The 20,402-nt window shown below is 47.9% G+C and overlaps 1 protein-coding gene across 1 annotated transcript in view; it reads right to left on the reverse strand.

Moving 5' to 3' along the window:
• Positions 1 to 20,402, reverse strand: part of C2CD2 (C2 calcium dependent domain containing 2) — a 65,689-nt gene that overhangs the window by 13,607 nt on the left and 31,680 nt on the right. Inside the window, exons 5-12 of the mRNA XM_061422247.1 lie at positions 19,289 to 19,411; positions 16,353 to 16,473; positions 14,408 to 14,516; positions 10,652 to 10,716; positions 7,942 to 8,066; positions 6,373 to 6,547; positions 5,091 to 5,204; positions 2,139 to 2,266 (exon numbers count right to left, since the gene is read on the reverse strand). Coding sequence (XP_061278231.1) covers positions 2,139 to 2,266; positions 5,091 to 5,204; positions 6,373 to 6,547; positions 7,942 to 8,066; positions 10,652 to 10,716; positions 14,408 to 14,516; positions 16,353 to 16,473; positions 19,289 to 19,411 — 960 coding nt within the window. The remainder of the gene's footprint in view (positions 1 to 2,138; positions 2,267 to 5,090; positions 5,205 to 6,372; positions 6,548 to 7,941; positions 8,067 to 10,651; positions 10,717 to 14,407; positions 14,517 to 16,352; positions 16,474 to 19,288; positions 19,412 to 20,402) is intronic.

Below are 20,402 nucleotides of genomic sequence, written 5' to 3' on the forward strand. Positions count from 1 at the left end.
CCTCTCTGGGTGTGGAGGTGGCACATAGTCTGCTTAGTGACCACTGACAACCGCCTTTTCTGACCCAAGTCAGAAATGCCCACTGATTCAATCTGGGACAATTTGACCTTCAGTAAAAATGAGGCTTTCTTGGCGGCTCAGCAGTAAAGATTTCCCCTGCCAGTGCTGGAGATGTGAGTTCAGTCCCTGAGTTGCAAACATCATCTAGAGGAAGAAACGGCAATCCACTCCAGTATTCTTGCCTGGAGAATCCCATGGACAGAGGAGCCTGGTGGGCTACAGTCCAGGGTTCGCAAAGAGTTGGACACGACTTAGCGACTAAACAACCACAACAAAAATGGTAAGTCAGCTGGACTAAATGATCTAGAATAAAACCTTAGAGAAAGAGGAGATGGAGACAGTCACAAGTCTTGTCCTTATTTGTTCTTTTTTTTTTTAAGCCTCTGGTGCCTCAGACAGTAAAGAATCTGCCTGCAAATGCAGGAGACCTGCGTTCTCTCCATGGGTCGGGAAGATCCCCTAGAGAAGGGAATGGCTACCCACTCCAGTGTTCTTGCCTGGAGAATCCATGCATAGAGGACCCTGGTGGGCTACAGTCCATGGGGTCACAGAGGGTCAGACACGACTGAGTGACTAACAGTTCTACTCTCATTCTTATTTTTGGTTTTTAGTTTGGTATAGTTTTGTTTTTGGTCACACTGCTTGGCATGTGGGATCTTAGTTCCCTGACCAGGGGATGGAACCCCCTACCCCCTGCAGTAGAAACTTGGAGTCCTAACCACTGGGCAACCAGGGAAGCACATTCACTCATTTATTAATCCTAAAGAAAACCCAACTACTGAACTGAGCCGGGTGCTTCCAGAGATGCTATCGCCCCCTCCTGGCTGCTTCTGGAAGTGCATGCAGGAAACCCAGAGGCATCACCTGGCTCTTGGAAGATGGTTTCCAAGGCCACCCACACCCTGGGTACAATTGCAACATTGGTGACTCGCCCCTAGCACTTCCCACGATCTATTATGGCCCCTTTCCCAAGAGCCAGGGGCTCAGTTCTCAGCATGCCCTCCTATCCACCCTCTTATGCCCTCAAGAAATCAAGCTACCCGCCGTGTCCAAAAATTCATCTTTCTCCTTGTCCCCTCCCAACTACTAAATTTCCCACCTGCCCCTCCATCACTCACATTTTCTTTGCTCATTCTGAAAGGTTAAAAAGAGTTAGGGACTGTCACCTAGGCCCTTTCCCTGAAGGGCTAGCCTCTCCAGTAGCCTGGCCTGCCCATTGTCCACACGGGATGCCTCGAGCCTGCCATCTGCCCTGGACTAAGGTCACAGAGCAGCACAAGGAAGGCACAGGGACAGGGATGTGTTTTAAAACAAGTTTCATTTCTCTGACTGCAGGAGGCATAAAGTTTCACTGCAAAAGGAAGGGTTTGGAAATGAGTCATGTGTAAAGTGAAAGTTCCCCAAGACGGCTTGGTGATGGGGGTGGAGGTCCTGTCCCGAAGGGGAGCTGACCTCATCTCGGTCTTTCTCTTTCAGTAATTTTTCTTCAAATGATTCACCAACCTCTCAACACCCAAAGCATCCCAGTTCAGAAACCATCAAGTTCCTTCCTCAACAGGATAAGCTGTGTAAACAAAAATGCCACAAGTAATCCCTTGTTGCCGCTGCTGCTGCTGCTGCTAAGTCACTTCAGTCGTGTCCGACTCTGTACAACCCCATAGAGGGCAGCCCACCAGGCTCCTCCGTCCATGGGATTTTCAGGGCAAGAGTACTGGAGTGGGGTGCCAAGGGATTCTCTGAATACCTTGGTGGGGGAACACAATCTGACATTCCCCGGGTGGCGCTAGTGGTAAAGAACCTGCCTGCAATGCAGGAGACCTGAGAGATGCAGGTTTGATCCCTGGGTCAGGAAGATCGCCTGGAGGAGGACATGCAACCCACTCCAGTATTCTCCCCTGGAGAATCCCAAGGAAAGAGGAGCCTGGTGGGCTACAGTTCATGGGGTTGTAAGGAGTTGGACATGACTGAAGCCACCTAGCAAGCACGCAGGCAACCTGACATTCCAGGGGTGGAACTTTTCGGAGTTAAGTTGAGAGCCAGGGCAGGGCAAGGCGGGCGTGGGAGGAGGAGAGGCTCACCTTGGAGACCCCGGATATGATGATTGTGCTCTTCTTCCTCGGGGACTTGAGCTTCAGCTTCGAGGACTCGCTGAGCTGTCGGATGGCGACTTCAGCCACCGGGTCGGCCCCATTCAGCACCAGCAGCTCTGCCGGGGGAAGAGCAGGGTCGGACACATTAGCAAAACCTGGAACTTCCACAGGAACTTCAAAGACTGGGCAACAGATCTGGTCGTTAAGGAGGGGCTGGCAAACGTTTTCTGTAAAGGGCCAGAGAGTGACTAGCTTGGGCTTTGTGGGCAGCTGGCCTGTCACAAGTACTCCACGCTGTCTCAGAAGTGGGTAAGCAGAGACCAGATGTAAGAGTGCACACCGGGGACTTCTCCCCTGGATGTGGTCCAGTGGATAAGAAGCTGCCTGTCAATGCAGGGGACATCAGTTTGATCCTTGGTCCGGGAAGATTCCACATGCCTCGGGCCAACTAAGCTTGTGTGGCACAACTATTGAGCCCAGATTCTAGAGCCCATGCTCTGCAACAAGAGAAGTCACAGCAATAAGAAGCCTGTGCAATGCAAATACAGAACGCCCGTGCGTGGCAACGAAGACCCAGTGCAGTCAATAAAATAGAAGTAAATAATACAATAATTTTAAAAATTATACTTTTTTTTTTACAGTGGGCATGGCAGGTTCTGGGGAAACTTCATGAGCAGGACAGGCAATGTTACTGGTCTACAGCTGATGCTCTGTGCTTACACACACTCACCAAGGTGTACGCTTCACATCATGCACTTAAAAAATAGTAATAATTTTGTTTATTTATTTTTGGCTCTGCTACTGCTCGGGCTTCTCTCCAGGTGCGGCAAGTGGGGGCTAGTCTCCAGCACAGGCTCTAGAGCACAGCTCAGTAGCTGCAGTGCACAGGCTTAGTTGCTCTGCAGCATGTGGGATCTTCCCAGATCAGGGATCAAATGGGCATCTCCTGATTGGCAGGGGGATTCTTCACCACTGAGCCACCAGGGAGGCCCTCACATCGTGCATTTTAATGTATGGAAGTGATGCCTCAGTGGAGGTGATAACTAAGGCATGTAAGGAAACAGAAACCTCTGAGCTTTGGGGAGACGTGAATTCTGAAGGGCAGTGCAGCTACCCCCTGGCCCTCCCAAGTTCGCACACACAAGCTATTGTTCAGGGTGTCAAGCGACCGTTCACGGAAGCTGCTCCTCCCCAGGTTTAGCCCACACCCCGGCCAACATCCAGGGAATGCTTAACTCGGACCCAAGCCCTGCAAAGAACTCAGTGCGTGTTATTTCAGGTAAATACTCCCAAGGTCTCCGGGGGGGGAATTTTTTCAGTCTCCATTTGAGGAATGGGGAAGACAGGAGGCAGCCAGGTGGGCGGCAGGGCTGGGACCTCCCCCACTCCCCCCCCCGCCCCCCGTCAACCCGGCCAGGTCTCTCCCACTCAGAGATGCTGCTGGGCCTCACAGGTAATCGCTGCTGTAGGGCAATTAAAAGGACATGGGTGAAGGAGCAGGATGTCAACAGGAACTTTTTCTCACTTTGGCCTTAGTCTGTGGACCACAGATGCTCCACTTCCACGGCAGTCGTGAAGGACCAAGTGGTGGAGACCTATGTGGCCAATGACCACCCCCCACCCCCGACCCCAGGGGAAGAGCAGAGCATGGTGAGGGCTCCCGGGAGATGGCAGTGCTGCCAGTCCCAGGTCTCAGGACAGGGATGGCGGCACCGAGCCCAGAGCTTCCGTCCATCCTCAGAGATCCCAGCCGGGTGTCAGCTATGCTTGAGAAAGCTTCCAGGGTCCTTGGCTGCACAGAGCGGGCTGGGGATCCACAGCGGGGACACCCTGCTCAGGGTGAAGGTGCCCCCATGCTACAAGGCAGAGCTGAGCAAGGACTCTCGGGAGCAGCCAAAGGAGGGGTATTGCTTCCGCCGAGGATTCTGCAGTTGTCGTCGGTGGAGGGGCGGGTACCCTGCAGCTCCCAGAGAACCAGGGAAACTCCCATGGGGAAGAGGCAATTTTCCACTCCTGCCAGGCTCTGAGAACACACAGCCATCCCAAGACAGCACCCATCAAAGGAGCGCTGACTGCCCCGTGCCCACCTCTCCCATCCCATCCGCAACCTTAACAAGGAAAGAAAAACAGGACTCGGTGGACGGGGGCTGGTGGGCGAGCTGGAGAGAAGCTGCCTGCTCCATCCTTCTCAAAGTGCAGGTCACATGTGATGATCAAAGGGAGGAAATTTAACCCCAAATTTAGATTGTGTTTTGACTCCAATGGCAGTGACACAAGCGACCAGGAAGTGAGAACCTGCATCCAGAGCTCTGGGAACACTAACCCAGTTACAGGGGCTTCCCAGGTGGCGTTAGTGATAAAGAACCCACCTGCCAACGCAGGAGATGTAAGAGACCCAGGTTCCATCCCTGGCCGGGAAGATCCCCTGGAGGAGGGCATGGCAACCCACTCCAGTATTCTTGCCTGGAGAATCCCCATGGACAGAGGAGCATGGTGGGCTACAGTCCAAGAGGTTGCAAAGAGTTGGACACGACTGAGTGACTTAGCATGCCACCTTATTACAGAGGTTTCCGGAGACAAAAAATAGAGAAGTCTTTACAATTATATCCCTGAATCCTGCTTATTTTATGATATCCAGGTAATTGGCACACCGAACAAAAGGAAAAATCACAGCCATAAATTTTTCGCAGTGAGGCATGAGCTGGGTTTTCTGCTTCTTTTGTCCAAGTTCCCTGGAACTTAGGGCAGGGATGCCAAGGCCACTCTCAGTCCTCCACTGACTTCCAGTTCCCTCGTGTTCTTTTAGCTCCTCACTTATCCTTGAAAAAAACAACTCTTCCCCAAACTCTAACAAGGAAATGCGTCTTCTCACCAGATGAGAGCTCGCAAGCAGAGCCGGAAGGAGCCAACTGGGGACCATCTCGAGTGGCCTCATGTTACCTGTGTCTGAGGAAGAGAATGTTTTGCTGACGGGGGCACCGTGGCAGGAGATGGCCTCGACCGAGATGTCCTTCTCAATGACCTTCACCTTGACAGGTGTCCTCAGGGGAGACTCTGCCGGGAGAAATCCTGGTTATAGCGGCCCTTCGAAAGCTGTCTGACTCTGCAGTCACCGGAAAGTGAAATCATGTCTCATTTCAGCTCTACTTCAAGCAGCCTGGGGGGCTTCCCTGGTGGTCCAGCGGCTAAGGTTCTACACTCCCAAAGCAGGAGGCCCGGGATCAAGCCTTGGTTAGGGAACTAGATGCCACATACCGCAACAAAAGAGTCCCTGTACCACAGCTAAGACCCAAGGCAGCCAAATACGTAAATATAACTAACTGTAACAACCTAGAGGGGTGGGATGGGGAGGCAGGGTCAAGAGCAAGGGGACATGTGTATATCTATGGCTGATTCGTGTTGATGTTTGGCAGAAACCAACACAATCCTGTAAAGCAATTACCCTTCAATTAAAAAATAAATAAACTTTAAAAATGTATTCCTAATTAAATATTCATGCAGCTGGAAAAGGTAAGAGGAAAACCTTAAGATATCTTTAACACACTCTTTTATTCTTTTTCGGGGGGAGGAGAGGAATGCCCCCAAAGGGGCATTGGAAACCTAGGTTTAAATAAAATTTCAGAAACCTTTGAATGAAGCCAGAATTTCACTTTCTGATTTTCATTCAAGAACTGAGCCAAGTGATTTTTTCTGGCATGATAATACTTCTGTATAGGCAGGAACACAGTACAGATTAAAAAGTAATAATAAATCATACACTTCTACAGAAGTTGTCTCCAAGGCAGTGGGTGTGGGGACAGGTACAGAATTTGACAGATCTGAAACCACTATGCATCCAGCCTCCGAATGAACGATTTTTAACGTGAGAAAATATACTGGCTGCTCACATCTAATGTTTTAAGATAAAGTGCTGCCCCATGTAAATGTCATGGCGTACTTAATTTAATGAGATATTTCATCTAATATCTTGACTTTGGTATCAGAATACACTGCAGGGTTGAACCTTGCTTTGTCTTGTCCTGCGTCTGACAAGATAGAAAGATAATTGTCTTGGAAAAAAAAAAAAAAAAGCTATGCAAAAGCCTTGCCAATTACCATTCTTCCTGTGCCAGGAGATTTTTCTTAGGAATAATCATGCAGCCTACAGTGCTCTGCAGTTTATAGATGCAAGACATTTCCCAGGGAAGCGTGATTTCAGATTTTCTACGGGGAGGAGCCTCACCAGAGCCCATCGGGGACGCCCTCCCTGCGTCGAAGCGAGGCTTGGTTCTCACGGCAGTGACAGCAGTGACCACGGTCCCGCATGGCATCACAGTGCGGTCTTTTTCTATCTTTGCAGCAGGAACAGGTGGAGGCATTTGCCAGGGTTTTACCTCACCGGGTTCTATGTAAGAAAACTGTAGAGAAGGCTGGTTACCTGCTTTGTGGTCCATGCCGACGGACACCTCGCCATGGCACACTGCCTGCCTTTGCAATAACCTCTGATATCTTTAACTGTCACTTAGTATCATAATTAATGGGTAAGAATTCTGATTTTCCCAGAATTGACATAGAAGGATGAGACTCAGGCTCAGACACAGCCACTCAGCTTGTAAAGATAGGAACACAGGCTGGAGAACCAAACAAAATAAGATAGGCCTGTCTGAGTTAGGCCTGAGTGAAAGGACGTCACGGCCGGTTATGTTGGGCAGACGATGCTGCGTAACCCCGGGCAGGAAGCGTCCCACTCATGTCTAGAAACGTGTGGGAAGAACAGCAGCTCTTCTTGGATAAGCGTCTTGCTTCAAGGTGAATGAGAGCAGGAGTCTGACAGACGTAAATTGTGGTGCCCTATAGCAAGGTCACAGTTGTGGAGCCCTATACCCAGGTCACAGGTGTGGCGTCCTACACCAAGCTCACAGGCGTGGAGCCCTACACCGAGGTCACAGGTATGGAGCCCTACACTGAGGTCACAGGTTTGTGCCGTACACCGAGGTTACAGGCGTGGAGCCCTACACTTTGTTCACAGGTGTGTGCCCTACACCGAGGTCACAGGCACGGAGCCCTACACCGAGGTCACAGGTGTGTGCCCTACACCGAGGTCACAGGCACGGAGCCCTACACCGAGGTCACAGGTGTGTGCCCTACACCGAGGTCACAGGCACGGAGCCCTACACCGAGGTCACAGGTGCAGGGCCCTACACCGAGGTCACAGGCGTGTGCCCTACACCGAGGTCACAGGCGTGGAGCCCTACATTATGGTCACAGTTGTGGTATCCTACACCAAGGTCACAGGCGTGGAGCCCTACACCGAGGTCACAGGTGCAGGGCCCTGCACTGAGGTCACAGGTATGTGCCCTACACCGAGGTCACAGGTGTGGAGCCCTACATTGTGGTCATATTTGTGGCATCCTACATCGAGGCCACAGGATAAAAATTTCCGGAATTAACCAAGCCCCACAGCAACTGTTTACCGTGAACTTCTGGATCTAAACCTGCCAGTTCCCTGACATATTATGTAAAATACCCACCCTTCTACCCACTCTATAGCATCCTAACCAATCACTTAATACCACCATTCTAGCATGAATTTCCTTTGTCTTGAGGCCAATAGTTCTCGGAAGGGGTTGGCTCTCCCTTGAGTCTGTCCGCTGTTCTAAGAGTGTCTCCCACTCTAATAAATTCTATTCTCTCATTCTGCCTCATGTCTGGAAATTCTTTTTCACCTTGTGCTTAGACCATGACATCAACAAAGACGTCCCTTTGCTCAAGTGGGTGGGGCAGGACGTTGGCCTCATAGAGGACCTCATACCTCTGCCGTTACTGAACCCAACGCCGAGCTGCCCAAGGAGGCCCCGCTGGTTAGCGTAAAGCTCTGAGGCCCGGAAGGCTGCTTCTTGAACAAATCCAAGGGGACAGTCGTCATCGCCAACAGAGCTAAAGAGATAGGGGATGAGTGGGGAGAACCATGGGTGTCTGCACGGGAGCAGGATGGCCCAGAGCAGCTGCGCCAAGAAGCAACCCTGGACGCGCCCCCCACCTCTCACCCCTCCCCACCCTCCTGCCTTGCTCACTGGGAAACGCTCCCATTTCAGACCATTTTAGAAAAGTTAGTGTTGTGAAAGATACAAGAGGGCTGTGGAAACGCCACAAACCAAGGGGGCTACAGAGTTATGAAGATCAGAGGCGGTATGTGATCCTATCCTGGACTAGGATCACTATACTAAGATCAAATACTGCTAGGAAGGACCTTAGGGTATCGGCTGATGGGAACTGAAAAATCTGGTGGGTAGATTAACAAAGTGAATCAGTGTAACTCAGGAAGCTGATAACGACACTGTGGACAAATAAGAGAATGCCCCTATTCTTAGGAAGCACATACTAAAGAATTTAGGAGCAAAGGGCTAGGATGCCCCATACTTAAATGCACATGGTTTACCCTGAGTGTGTGTGTGTGTGTGTGTGTGTGTGTGCGTGTGGCGAGAGAGAAAGACCAACTGACAGCAACCGCCATGCATGAGCACAAACAATGAAGGAAATGGGCAAAATGTTAAAAATATCTGAGTTTGAGTAAAGGTTATATGGTTGTTCTTTGTCCTGGTTTTTGTTTTTTCTTAAGTTAGAAATTTCACAAATCCCATCAGGCTGGACTGGAATGAAATTCCCACATGGCCAGCAGGGGTGGTGCCCTGGGCCTGGATTAGCAAACAGCAGTTCCACCCTGTGTTCAGACCACACACCCTCTCTTGGAATGTCAGTTCTTATCTCAGGAGCATCCCAGTTATCTCCAGACTACAGAGCTCAGGAAACTGCCTCAAAATTATGGCTAATTAACTAGGGAGCTTGAATTGCTTTTTTCCTATGTCTTAGTAACTTTAGGAGATAAACAGATGGCTTAGTTTCACAGCTTAATTGGCCAGGCAAGGGTCACCTCTCCATTTTGTTCATAAAGATTTTAAGAAACCTAATAAATACTGAAACTATGGATTTACACACATGCATACACAGGTTCACACTCAGTCTAGAGAGTTTTACCTCTGATTATTGTTTTCTTTTATCTAAAGCACGTGCCCAATTTTGGAGAAGAGAATGGCAATCCACTCCAATATTCTTGCCTGGAGAATTCAATGGACAGAGGAGTCTGGAGGGTTACAGTCCATGGGGTCACAAAGACTCAGACACGACTGAGCCAACTAACACTTTACTTCAAAGCATGTGCTCAGTTTAAGCTGCTGGGGCTTCTTTTACAAGGAAAAGCCAGTTGTAATTCATGGAGACAGAAAGCAGAAGGGTGTGTGCCAGAGGCTATGGGAGAGGCATGGGGAGTGAGTGTAAGTTTTGTAAAATGAAGGATTGACATTGAAGCTGAGGCTCCAATACTTTGGCCATCTGATGCAAAGAGTGGACTCACTGGAAAAGACCCTGATGCTGGGAAAGATTGAGGGCAGGAGGAGAAGGGGGCAGCAGAGGATGAAATGATTGGATGGTATCACTGACTCAACGGACATGAGTTTGAGCAAACTCTGGGAGATGGTGAAGGACAGGGAAGCCTGGTGTGCTGCAGTCCATGGGGTCGCAAACAGCTGGACAAGACTGAGTGAATGAACCACAACAAAGATGAATTTTGGAGATGGATGGTGGTGATGGCTGTACAACCATGTGAATGCACTTAATGCTACTGAATTTTACACTCAAAGATGGTTAAGATGGTAACATTTATATATGTTTTACCACAATTAAAAACTGAGATAAAATCTAAAAAAAGAAGGTTTATTAAGCCCAAGAAGGCTGAAAACTGCTTCTCAAGCCAAAAATTGTTGCATAAAAGATTTTGGATATTTGTTTTAAAAAATGAAAAGAACCAGTTGAATATACTCTTTCTCAGAATGTTTGACCTTGCTAATAACTAGAGTTACTGCTGACAAAGGTCCATATAGTTAAAGCTATGGTTTTCCCAGTAGTCATGTATGGATATGAGAGTCGGATCATAAGGAAGGCTAAGCACCGAAAAGTTCATGCTTTCGAACTGTGGTGCTGGAGAAGACTCTTAAGAGTCCCTTGGACTGCAAGGAGATCAAACCAATCAACCCTAAAGGAACTCTTTAGGATTTCCATCAGGCCACCTGATGGAAAGAGTTGACTCACTGGAAAAGACCCTGATGCTGGGAAAGATTGATCAGGAGGATAAAGGGGCGACAGAGGATGAGATGGTGGGATGTCATCATTGACTCGAGGGACATGAGTTTGAGCAAACTCCAGGGGATAGTGGAGGACAGAGGAGCCTGGTGTGCTGTGGTCCATGGGGTCGCAAAGAGTGGAACAGGACTTAGTGACTTAACAACAACAACAATAATTGGAATGGACTTTTGACTAAACATTCCATTGGGAAAACCTGGAGTGGCTTAGTGGGCAGGGCCAATTCTTCTGCTGAATCTCCCACCCTCCCTGCTCCAAGGCCCTGGCCAGGGCTGCTGTATGACCCTCCCAGAGAGCAGACCTCCTTCTGTCTGCTGAACACCCACCTTCTGAGGACTGCCCATCATCTGAAATCTGCAGGTGCAACTCCCTCGACTTGGCATTCAACTCACTGTGGAAAGAAGGGCTGTGAGTCCTTAAAAATGCTTTAATATTTTCTTGAAATAGTATTTTGTTTTCTGATTTGACAGAAAGGAATGCAAATCACCATCAATATTTAAGAAACTACAGAGACATATAAGCCAAGAAAATACAAAGATTATCAGCAACTTCACTATCCAGAAATAGTTAATATTTGGTGACTAGTCTTCTAGGATTAGGATTCCCAGGTGACTCAGTGGTAAAGAATTCACTTGCCAATGCAAGAGATGCAGGTTCAGCCCCTGGATAGGGCATATTCCCTGGAGTAGGAAATGGCAACCCACTCCAGTAGTCTTGCCTGGAAAATCCCATGCACAGAGGAGCCTGGTGGGCTACAGTCCATGGGGTTGCAGAATCAGACATGACTTAGTGACTGAGCCCACATGCACATTCCTAGGATTATCCAATGGAACTTAATGAATGATGATGGAAAGGTTCTGTAGAACTGCCATCCAGTTTGGTGGCCACCAGCTACATTTGGCTATTGAGAAATTTATTTTCTTTTTGGCTGCACTGGGTCTTCATTGTTGCGCATGAACTTTCTCTAGTTGCAAAGAGTGGAGGCTACTCTTTGTTGTGGTGAGCAGGCTTCCCATGGCAGTGGCTTCTCTTGTTGCAGAGCATGGGTTCTAGGCATGTGGGCTCAGGCACACAGGCTCAGTGGTTGTGGCTCATGGCTAAGCAGCTCTATGGGAGGTAGAATTTTCCTGGACCAGGGATTGAACCTGTGTTCCCTTGCATTGCAAGGCAAATTCTTAACCACTGGACCACCAGGGACTCCCAGCTATTGAGAACTTTAAATGTGGCCAGTGTAAACTGAGGAACTGGGTTTCATTTTGTTAATTTTAATTAATTGAAATTTAAAGAGCTACATGTGGTTAGTAGTTCCTGTATTAAAAGGTAGAGCTGTATAACTACTTGAAAACAAATATAGAACATAATATACCTCCCCACTCCTATATAATCTGTTGTTTTCACTTAAGATTTCATGGACATCTTCCCATGTTAATAGCTATAGAGCAACATCCTTTTTCATAGGCATCTAGTACTCCACTATCTGGGCCTCTGAGATTTTATTCAGCCAACTCCTTAATAACCAAGCCTTAATAATGTTTTGCCTCCAATATTTCATAATTATAAACAAGCTGGGATCAACATCCTCATATGTATATCTTTGCACACATGTGTGATTATTTCCTTAGAAAAAGAGCAATTGCCAATCAAAAGGTATATGCATATAAAAGATTTTGTTTTTTTATATATATTGATGACTTTCAGAATAATTATTCCAATATATATATATATCCACTGGCAACTTTCAGTTTTTCTCTACCCACTTGTAAGGGGAAAAATAATCTTTGCTTAAGTTTGCATTACTTAAGCTATTTCTGAGACTGAATATCTTTTCAGATGTTTCTAGCTATCTATAATTCTTACTTTTTTATTTCTAGTTGAGATATTTTGCCCAATTTTCTATGAGAATCTCATCTTTGTATTAATAATTTATAAAAAGCCCTTTATATTATACATGGGACACCTTCTTCCATTACTTTCGTAAATTATTTACTATTTAACACCAGAAAGTGATTTCTATATTTTTGTAGTCAGCTGCTTTACCAACATATAATTTATATTAATTTTTGTATTATTGTTTCTATCCTATATCCATTATTTCTAATAGTTTCAATTGATTTTCTTGAGAAGTCTGTGTGTGCTGGTTGCTCAGTTGTGTCCAATTCTTTGAGACCCCATGGACTGTAGCCTTCCAGGCTCCTCTGTCCATGGGATTTCCCAGGCAAGAATACTGAAGTGGGTTGCCATTTCCTTCTCCAGGGGATCTTCCTGACTCAGGGATCAAACCCTGGCCTCCTGCATTGCAGGCAGATTCTTTACTGCCTGAGCCACTAGAGAAACCCTGAGTAGACTAAATATGCAATAATAGCATCTCCAAGTAATGATTGGTTTTGCCTCTTCCTCTCTGCTGCTGCTACTGCTAAGTCGCTTCAGTTGTGTCCAACTCTGTGCGACCCCATAGATGGCAGCCCACCAGGCTCCCCTGTCCCTGGGATTCTCCAGGCAAGAACACTGGAGTGGGGTGCCATTTCCTTCTCCTTGCATACTATTTCTTTTTCTTATCTAATTGCATTAACCAGTACTTCTAGAACAAAACAATGGGGCTCCTTCTCTTGACTTTAGTGGGACTGCTTCTAATACTTATCACTAATGTGATTTTTTTTTTAAATCTTTTGAAAAAGAAGTGAACATAAATCTTGTTCTAATTAAGTGTTAAAAATTAGAAATGGGTATTAAATGTCACTGACTGTCTTTTGGACCTATATAGAGATAATTACTTTGTGTTCTCCTTTGATCTCGTGACGCAACAGAGTTCATTAATAGATCTCACATTAAACCATATTTGCACTTTTGGTATGAACTCAGCCTCACTGGAGTCTTCTTTTTTTTTTTTAATTCAGTAGTTGCAGTACGAGGCTCTGTAGTTGTGGCCCACAGGCTTAGCTGCTCCATGGCATGTGGAACCTTCCCAGACCAGGGATGAACCCATGTCCCTGTATTTGCAGGAGGACTTCCACCCACTGAACCACCAGGAAAGTCCTTGGTATATTATTCTTAATGTGCTACTGGATTCTATTTGATAATATATTAGTTCCTACATCATAATTATGATGTAATTCCTACATCATAATTTATAAGTGGTCTACACTTTTCCCTTTTTCCATTCTCTTTGTCAGATTTTGGTATTGAAAGAGTTAATTCTTGGGTGGGTTGATAAGGAGTCCAGGGTCCTCAAGGAGGAAGTGGTCTGGAGCCCTCAAGGAGGAGAAAAGGACATTTTTTTTTCCCTACATTGCTTTGTCTTAGTCAAGTAAGAGGTTATTTTCTTTAAGCCAATGATGAGGCAACAAAACTCATCTTGCTCAAGGATATGTTTTTCCTTAAGTTCTGTACTAATGATTATATATCATCAATGTATCTTGCTCGAGGACATGTTTCTTCTCCTTAACAAGAACATTCTGACTAATCTTGTTATCTTAAGATGTATGTTGTAAGAGTGGGTCTGGTAAGACCTCTCAATTGTTAGTTCTAATCTTGTTAATTTAAGATTTATGTTGTGGGAGTGGGTCTGGTAAAAGTATATAAGGCCTTGATAAGACCAGCAAGTGTGGTATTCTTTTCCCTCTTCTGATGTCTATGTCAGAAGCTTTCTCTTGTCCCTTTTCTTATTTTAATAAAACTCTGCTACACAAAAGCTCTTGAGCTTTTTGACCAAGCTTTTGATCAAGCCTGGTCTCTGGTCCTGAAGCTAAATCTTCTTCGGAGATCACGAATCCAACATTGTTCACTGTAAGCGATCAGTATCAACCAGAAGTTTCCTTCCATTCTGCTCTGGGTGGTGTGTGTTTCTAAAGCAAGTGGAAGGTCCAACACGTCTCTCTTGTCAGAGCGGGGCAGGGGAGTAGGTGAGGTGTGACCGATACTAAGCGCTGCCTTCAAAAGGAAATCCGTGTCTGACTTAAAGCCACCCTTGCTCTTTTCCTTTCCTTCCTTCCTTCCTTTTGTGCTACGGGATGGTTTCAGAATTTGGCAGCATCGAGTAGGTGAGGCCATGGAAACCCAAGTCCATGACAGCCAGCTGTACTCACAAGGTGAATTCTTCTTCCCAAGTGAGGGCAGTAGTGTTTCTTGAGAGGGTGCTGGAGAACTTCTGTACAGGATCATTCAGCCGAACTATACACACTGGGTTAACATTGCCTGTAATCAGACAGAAGGCCACCGTATTAGCCTTTATTTCTCTCTTCTAGTTGGATCAAGACGTTTTGCATATAAGAGAAAGGCTGAATTCAATGTTTGTGGTCTTGGCTCTCCTACTTCTGAGTGTCCATCTACAACCTCTCAAAGCACATAGTCTGGGGTGACAGATTCTATACTTGCTGGATGTCCACAGCTCTAGACTGCCTCCAAGTCACACTCCTCCCCCCTCAGCTCTGACTGCAGGCACTGCGCCCCAGGGCGGTGCCCTCCCTGGGGTGACATGACAGCAGACATGTGGGCCCCACTTTGGAAAAGACTAACTGCTTGGAAAAGTTGGGGCATCTGGGGTAACTGCTAAATTTGGGGGTACCTCACATAGAACCTGCTTCCCTTTTACAAAAATGTATGTTTTTACAGTTGACTCAGCTTAGCCAAAAATTTTTGAGGTATTTGATGCAGGTAACAGGACATTTCACTAGTGAAGACTTGTGTCTGCTTCAAGGCTGTGCTTGCCCTATGGCATAAAGCTGTGACTATATCGTGTGATCAGTCATCAGTGGTAGAGCTTCCTTGGTGGCTCACTGGTAAAGAATCTGCTTGTCAACGCAGGGGACGCAGGTTTGATCCCTGGTCTGGGAAGAGTCCACGTGCCACAGAGCCACAAAGCTCACGCGCCAAGAACTAGTGAGCCCTGCTCTACAGCCCGCAGGTTGTCGCTGCTGAGCCTGGACACCCCAGAGCCCGCGCTCCACAACAAGAGAAGCCAGTGCACACCACGGCTGGAGGGCAGCCCCCGGGGCCCGCAACCAGAGAAAAGCCTGCACAGCAACAGCCCAGCACAGCCAAAATCAAACCGAGTCATCCGTGCATATAAACAATCCATGGTGAAGGGCCGGACCGCGCTGACCCTTTACCAGGTGGTGCTGTGTTCCATGCACATCACCTTACTAATTACCACAATCACCTCCAAGAGGAGACTCACACCCAGCTGGGGACCTACTGGCGGAGGTGAGAAACGGGGCCCCCAGTCCTGGCCAAATGGGTCCCAGGCAGCCCCTCCCACCTGCTAAGTGGTGTGGCCTCCAGAGGCGACCTTTGAATTGCCAAAACAGCCACCTATGCCCAGCTTCACAGAGCCTTGGCTTTCAAATGTGCTCTGCCCATACTTCTGGAACTGGATGAATCTCCTCACAAATAAACACAAGTAACCCCTGATGTTCTCAGACAATAAAAAAGGACTCATTGCTATTCTTGGCAAAAACCACATCACAGTGGAAAGATGTGTCCAGTCCCAGGCTCCTTGGCATCTGGAGTCTCGGCAGTGATTCAGAGTCACCCGCTCTGCAGTGTTTCTGTCCTCCTTCATGGCAGCCTCTCCTGGCAACACAGGGGCCCCCAGGGGCCTGACACCTTCGTGACACCCATAATCCCGTGTGGCGCCTCCTCTCCCAGGAAGAAAGGAGTGCGCTGGTCAGGGATGCTTAACATGTATTTATAGCGTCACTAGGAAAAGATAAAAATAGAAAGGTGGCTTCCAGGCTAGAGAAAAGGACAAAGCAAAAAAAGTATCCTCCTTCTTCCTTTAGCCTCATGTGTGCAAAATCAGGACTGTGTTTTCACCATCTTGCATCATTACCACAGTGTTCAGGAGCTGCTCTCTGCTGAAAGGCAGAGATCACACTGTACACCCAATTGCCGGGAGCCACAGAAGGAAGCAAAGACCACAGACAACCCATGAGGCACCCCGGCCCCTCTGCTCATACTGCAGACAGTCACATCCACAGCCAGCCGGCACCCTGCCCTCACCAGGGTGCTTTCTGCAGCCCCATCACCCACCTGAAGCACCAGGATGGCTCAGGAGCGAGACTCGGATGTTCTTCACCAACAGTTTGAGCTCATGAGCCCTTGGAGGTTTGGGAGGGCAGGATTCCTGAGTGGATGAAGTGCGCTGCAGATGCTACAGAAAGGAAAATGGAGAGCAGTGACTCCTGGGGAAGAGGCAGTGGCCATCGGGCACCTGTTCCAGGGAAGGGATCTTCAAGAAGACCTGTAGAGGGAGCCTGGCCCTCACGCCAGCTCTGGAACAATGTTCCCTTCTCAGGAGGGTGGAGGGTACCAGTCACTCACAGCCGCTTCCCACAGAAAGCAAGTGGAGGAGCAAAGTGTTCACCCAGAGACGGCGCCCCAGAGGCCCACTGTGGGTGAAAATGGGGTCAAGCCCGAGCCAGCCAGGAGCTAAACACAGAATGGGACATGCTCCGTGGGCTGCAGGCGCCCACTGCCCACCAGCAGCGAGCGGGACACCAACCAGGACACGAAAGGCTGCTTCCCACCTCGGGGCAGACCCGCCATCCACGTGGTGGGGAGGAGCTAAGTGTCGTCCGGGTGTCACGCTGGGGACAAAGCAGAGGCAGGTGCCCCTGGGGCAACTTTGTCACCTCATCCTCAAATCAGCATTGAGGTATTTTCAATGGAGAGCCTCCCAAAGCCTGGGGGACCCCACCTTCAGACCAGCCTTTCCAAGCTAACTTCCGCCTCCCACTTACAGCTCTGAGTGTTCTTTAAGAGGGGCTCTAGACACAAATGTTTGGGAGTCCTGAGAGGCTTCTCAGAGACATCATGGGCCTCTGCACAGTGAGGTCTTCCAGGAAGGATCCTTAAAGCTGACTTGACCTCACAGTGCTTTCCGGGGGGAAACTTACTAACATCTCAAAGACTGTAGTCTCCTTTAGGTCACTACCTAGAAAACACTATTGCCGACTGTGAGCTGAAGGGGCGGGGTGGCCAAGAAGTCATCACAGAATCCTTAAGATCCAGGTCCCTGAGTTCTGGGGACAGAGTAACCCACATGTCTGGGGTGGAGATGCAATGTTTTCTCAATTCTGTGTGTGTGATGGCTAATTTTATGTGTCAACCTGACTGGACCGTGGGGTGCCCAGGCGTGTAGCCCATGACTAAGCAAATAAGCATGCATACACATTATGCAATTATATGTATATGATTGGCTCACACAATTACAGAGACTCTCACGTACGTAAATATATGCACACACACATCCCTTAGTTCTGGTTCTCTACAGAACCCTAATATAGTATGTATGCTATTTTGATACATAAACTCTGCAAATGTATTTAAAAGCATTATAGAATGCATTACAGAAGCAGGCAAGAATACTAGAGGGGGTTGCCTTTCCCTTCTCCAGAGGATCTTCCTGATCCAGGGATCAAACCTGGGTCTCCCGCATTGCAGGCCAATTCTTTACCCTCTGAGCCACCAGGGAAGCATTGTATAGTCATATTCCAAACAGGCAGCTTTGATGAACTGGGAACCCTGCACAAACACCCACAAAACCCTCACTCTGCCTGTCTGCTTACTCAGCGGCTCCGTCTGCTTCGTCAGGAGGGTGAAGCCTACTTCTTATATTCTGATAACCCTCAGTGCCCAGAGGGAATTACACAACACGGTGACCCACTGGTACGTGTCCAGGGAATCAGAGAGATTTTGTCTCCAGACTCTACACACTCACAGCTGGTGATGCCCTAAGAGGAACCAGAGTCCAAGAGCCTGCATCAAAGTCAAATTAAGGTTATACTATCACACTGCCTTTTTTTTTTTTTTTTAATACAGTTCATGGGGTTCTCACAGCAAGAATACTGCAGTGGCTTGCCATTCCCTCCTCCTTCAGCATTCCCTCCTGCTGCTGAAGCTGAAGCTGAAGCTCCAATACTTTGGCCACCTGATGTGAAGAGCTGACTCACTGGAAAAGACCCTGATGCTGGGAAAGACTGAAGGCAGGAGGAGAAGGGAATGACAGAGGATGTTTGGATCACTGATTCAATGGAGATGAACTGGGAAAACTCCAGGAGATGGTGAGGGACAGGGAGGCCTGGCGTGCTGCTGTCCACAGAGTCGAAAAGAGTCGGACATGACTAGGACCGAATAACTTCGTCACACCATATAATAATGGTGGCTATTCTACCATGCCACATAAAAATACTGGAAACACGAATGAAAAATCACTTTAGGGACTGTATGTGCCTATTTTGCATAACCATCGTAAGAAGATCTGCTCATAAATGGAAGAATTAATTCATCCCAAGCAAAGGTTTTTAGATGTGCTGCCAATAAAGATGTGAGAGGCCAAGCCCAGGGGCTGGCCTGGATAAATGTCGTGAATGTAAATTTAGCCAAAGACTTATTAGCACCTAATCAGGCAGTGGTGAGGGTCCCAGACCGGGGAGGGAGGGCAGGCAGCATGGGGAGGGACCCACAGAGAGCAGACAGCCTCGTGTGTCTGCACTACCCAAGGGGGGCAGACCTCCGAGAGGTGGTGCTGCTGGAGGCAGGGCCTGGCCCCCAGGCTGTCCCTGGCCTGGTCGAAAAGTCTGTGGCTACAGTGTGCTGCTCTGTCTCTCAGGGCAAGTTCCCAGGTACCTCAATCCTGGAAGGATAAGGTCTCAGACAACGGGCTCTGGGTGGACAGTGAAAAGTCACGTACTGGTCCCTGAAAATGATGGTTTCTGGGCTACTTAGACGTGGACTATGCTGAGTGGTCCAGACACCTCCTCCTTCCCTCCCACGGGGCCTTGGACCCCCGTGCCCTGAACTCAAAGCTTCGCCCCAGACTGCAGTCATCATCCACCAGCAGTCATGTAATCTTGCTCTACCTGGGGCGGGGCAGAGGGATAGGAGGTGCCACTGACTGTCCAAGAGAGGACGACCACAGTCCGTCACGGGGCTGCGAAGCACCCGCACGCCGAGAGCCCGTTTACCTGAACTTCTCTCAGGTCCGCAGGCGTGGTGCTCAGCACCACCGATGGGGAGGCAGAGCTAACCAGGTGCTTCAGAATGTCCTTGAGGCTCTCAGAGACTGCCTCTGTCCCAGCTACCGGGTCCTGTCGAAAGAGGAGGTTGTCACCAGATCATCTCCGAACCGGGCAGAGGGCAGAGGGCAGAGGGCACAGGGCAGGCCAACACAAACGGCTTTCCTGATGCCCTCGACACGAAACAGAAGGTTCAGGCCAGAAAAGACTCACTCGTTCTCATCTTTACTGACCTCAGAAGTCACTCATGCTCCTTATTCTTTAAAGTGGTTAAGAATAATACAGACGCAACATACAAATATGTCAGCATTTCTGTGTATGTTCTTTCAGTCTCTTTCCTCAAATACATAGATGTGTGTTTTTTTCTTTCTTGACTGACATCTGATTTTTTTTTTTTAATTAAAAAGTATTCAAGGGACTTCCCTGGCAATCCAGCAGTTATGACTCTGTGCTTCCACTGCAGAGGATATAGGTTTCATCCCCGGTTGGGGAACTAGAATCCCACACGCTATATGTGGCCAGAAAAAAAAAAAAAAAGGATGGAAATCACGTGTTCACAATATTGGAACAAAAAAGATTAGGGTCTTGGATCCCAGATGATACAGAGGAACCACTGTACAAGCCCTGATCTCTCTGCTTCTGAGAAATTAACTTTTGTATTAAAAAAATAATTTAAAAAATCCAAAAAGTTGAAAAGCCCAAGAATGAAGAGAAGTTTGCAGAAGAACAGAAAGCAGGATGATGTGCACCACCAGATGTCAAGCTCTATAAGATTACAATAATTAATACCCAAAAGAAATGTGTCTATATGTTCTAGAATGTTCACACAAACTTAAAATGGAACTACCAGAGACCAAACCCATGCTCCCTGCATTGGAAGTTCGGAGTCTTAACCACTGGACCGCTGGGGAAGTCCCTGAAAGAATTTTTAAATACACATATTTCAGCTGTGCTGATAGTTTTGTAACAGAATAAGAGTCTGAAATAGAGTGAAATTTCAAGAAAATATCATAAAAGCCACTGCAAAGGAGTAACGTGACGATCTCAGCCTTCGGTGTATGTG

The sequence above is a fragment of the Bos javanicus genome, chromosome 1, assembly GCF_032452875.1.
Source record: "Bos javanicus breed banteng chromosome 1, ARS-OSU_banteng_1.0, whole genome shotgun sequence".
NCBI lineage: Eukaryota > Metazoa > Chordata > Mammalia > Artiodactyla > Bovidae > Bos > Bos javanicus.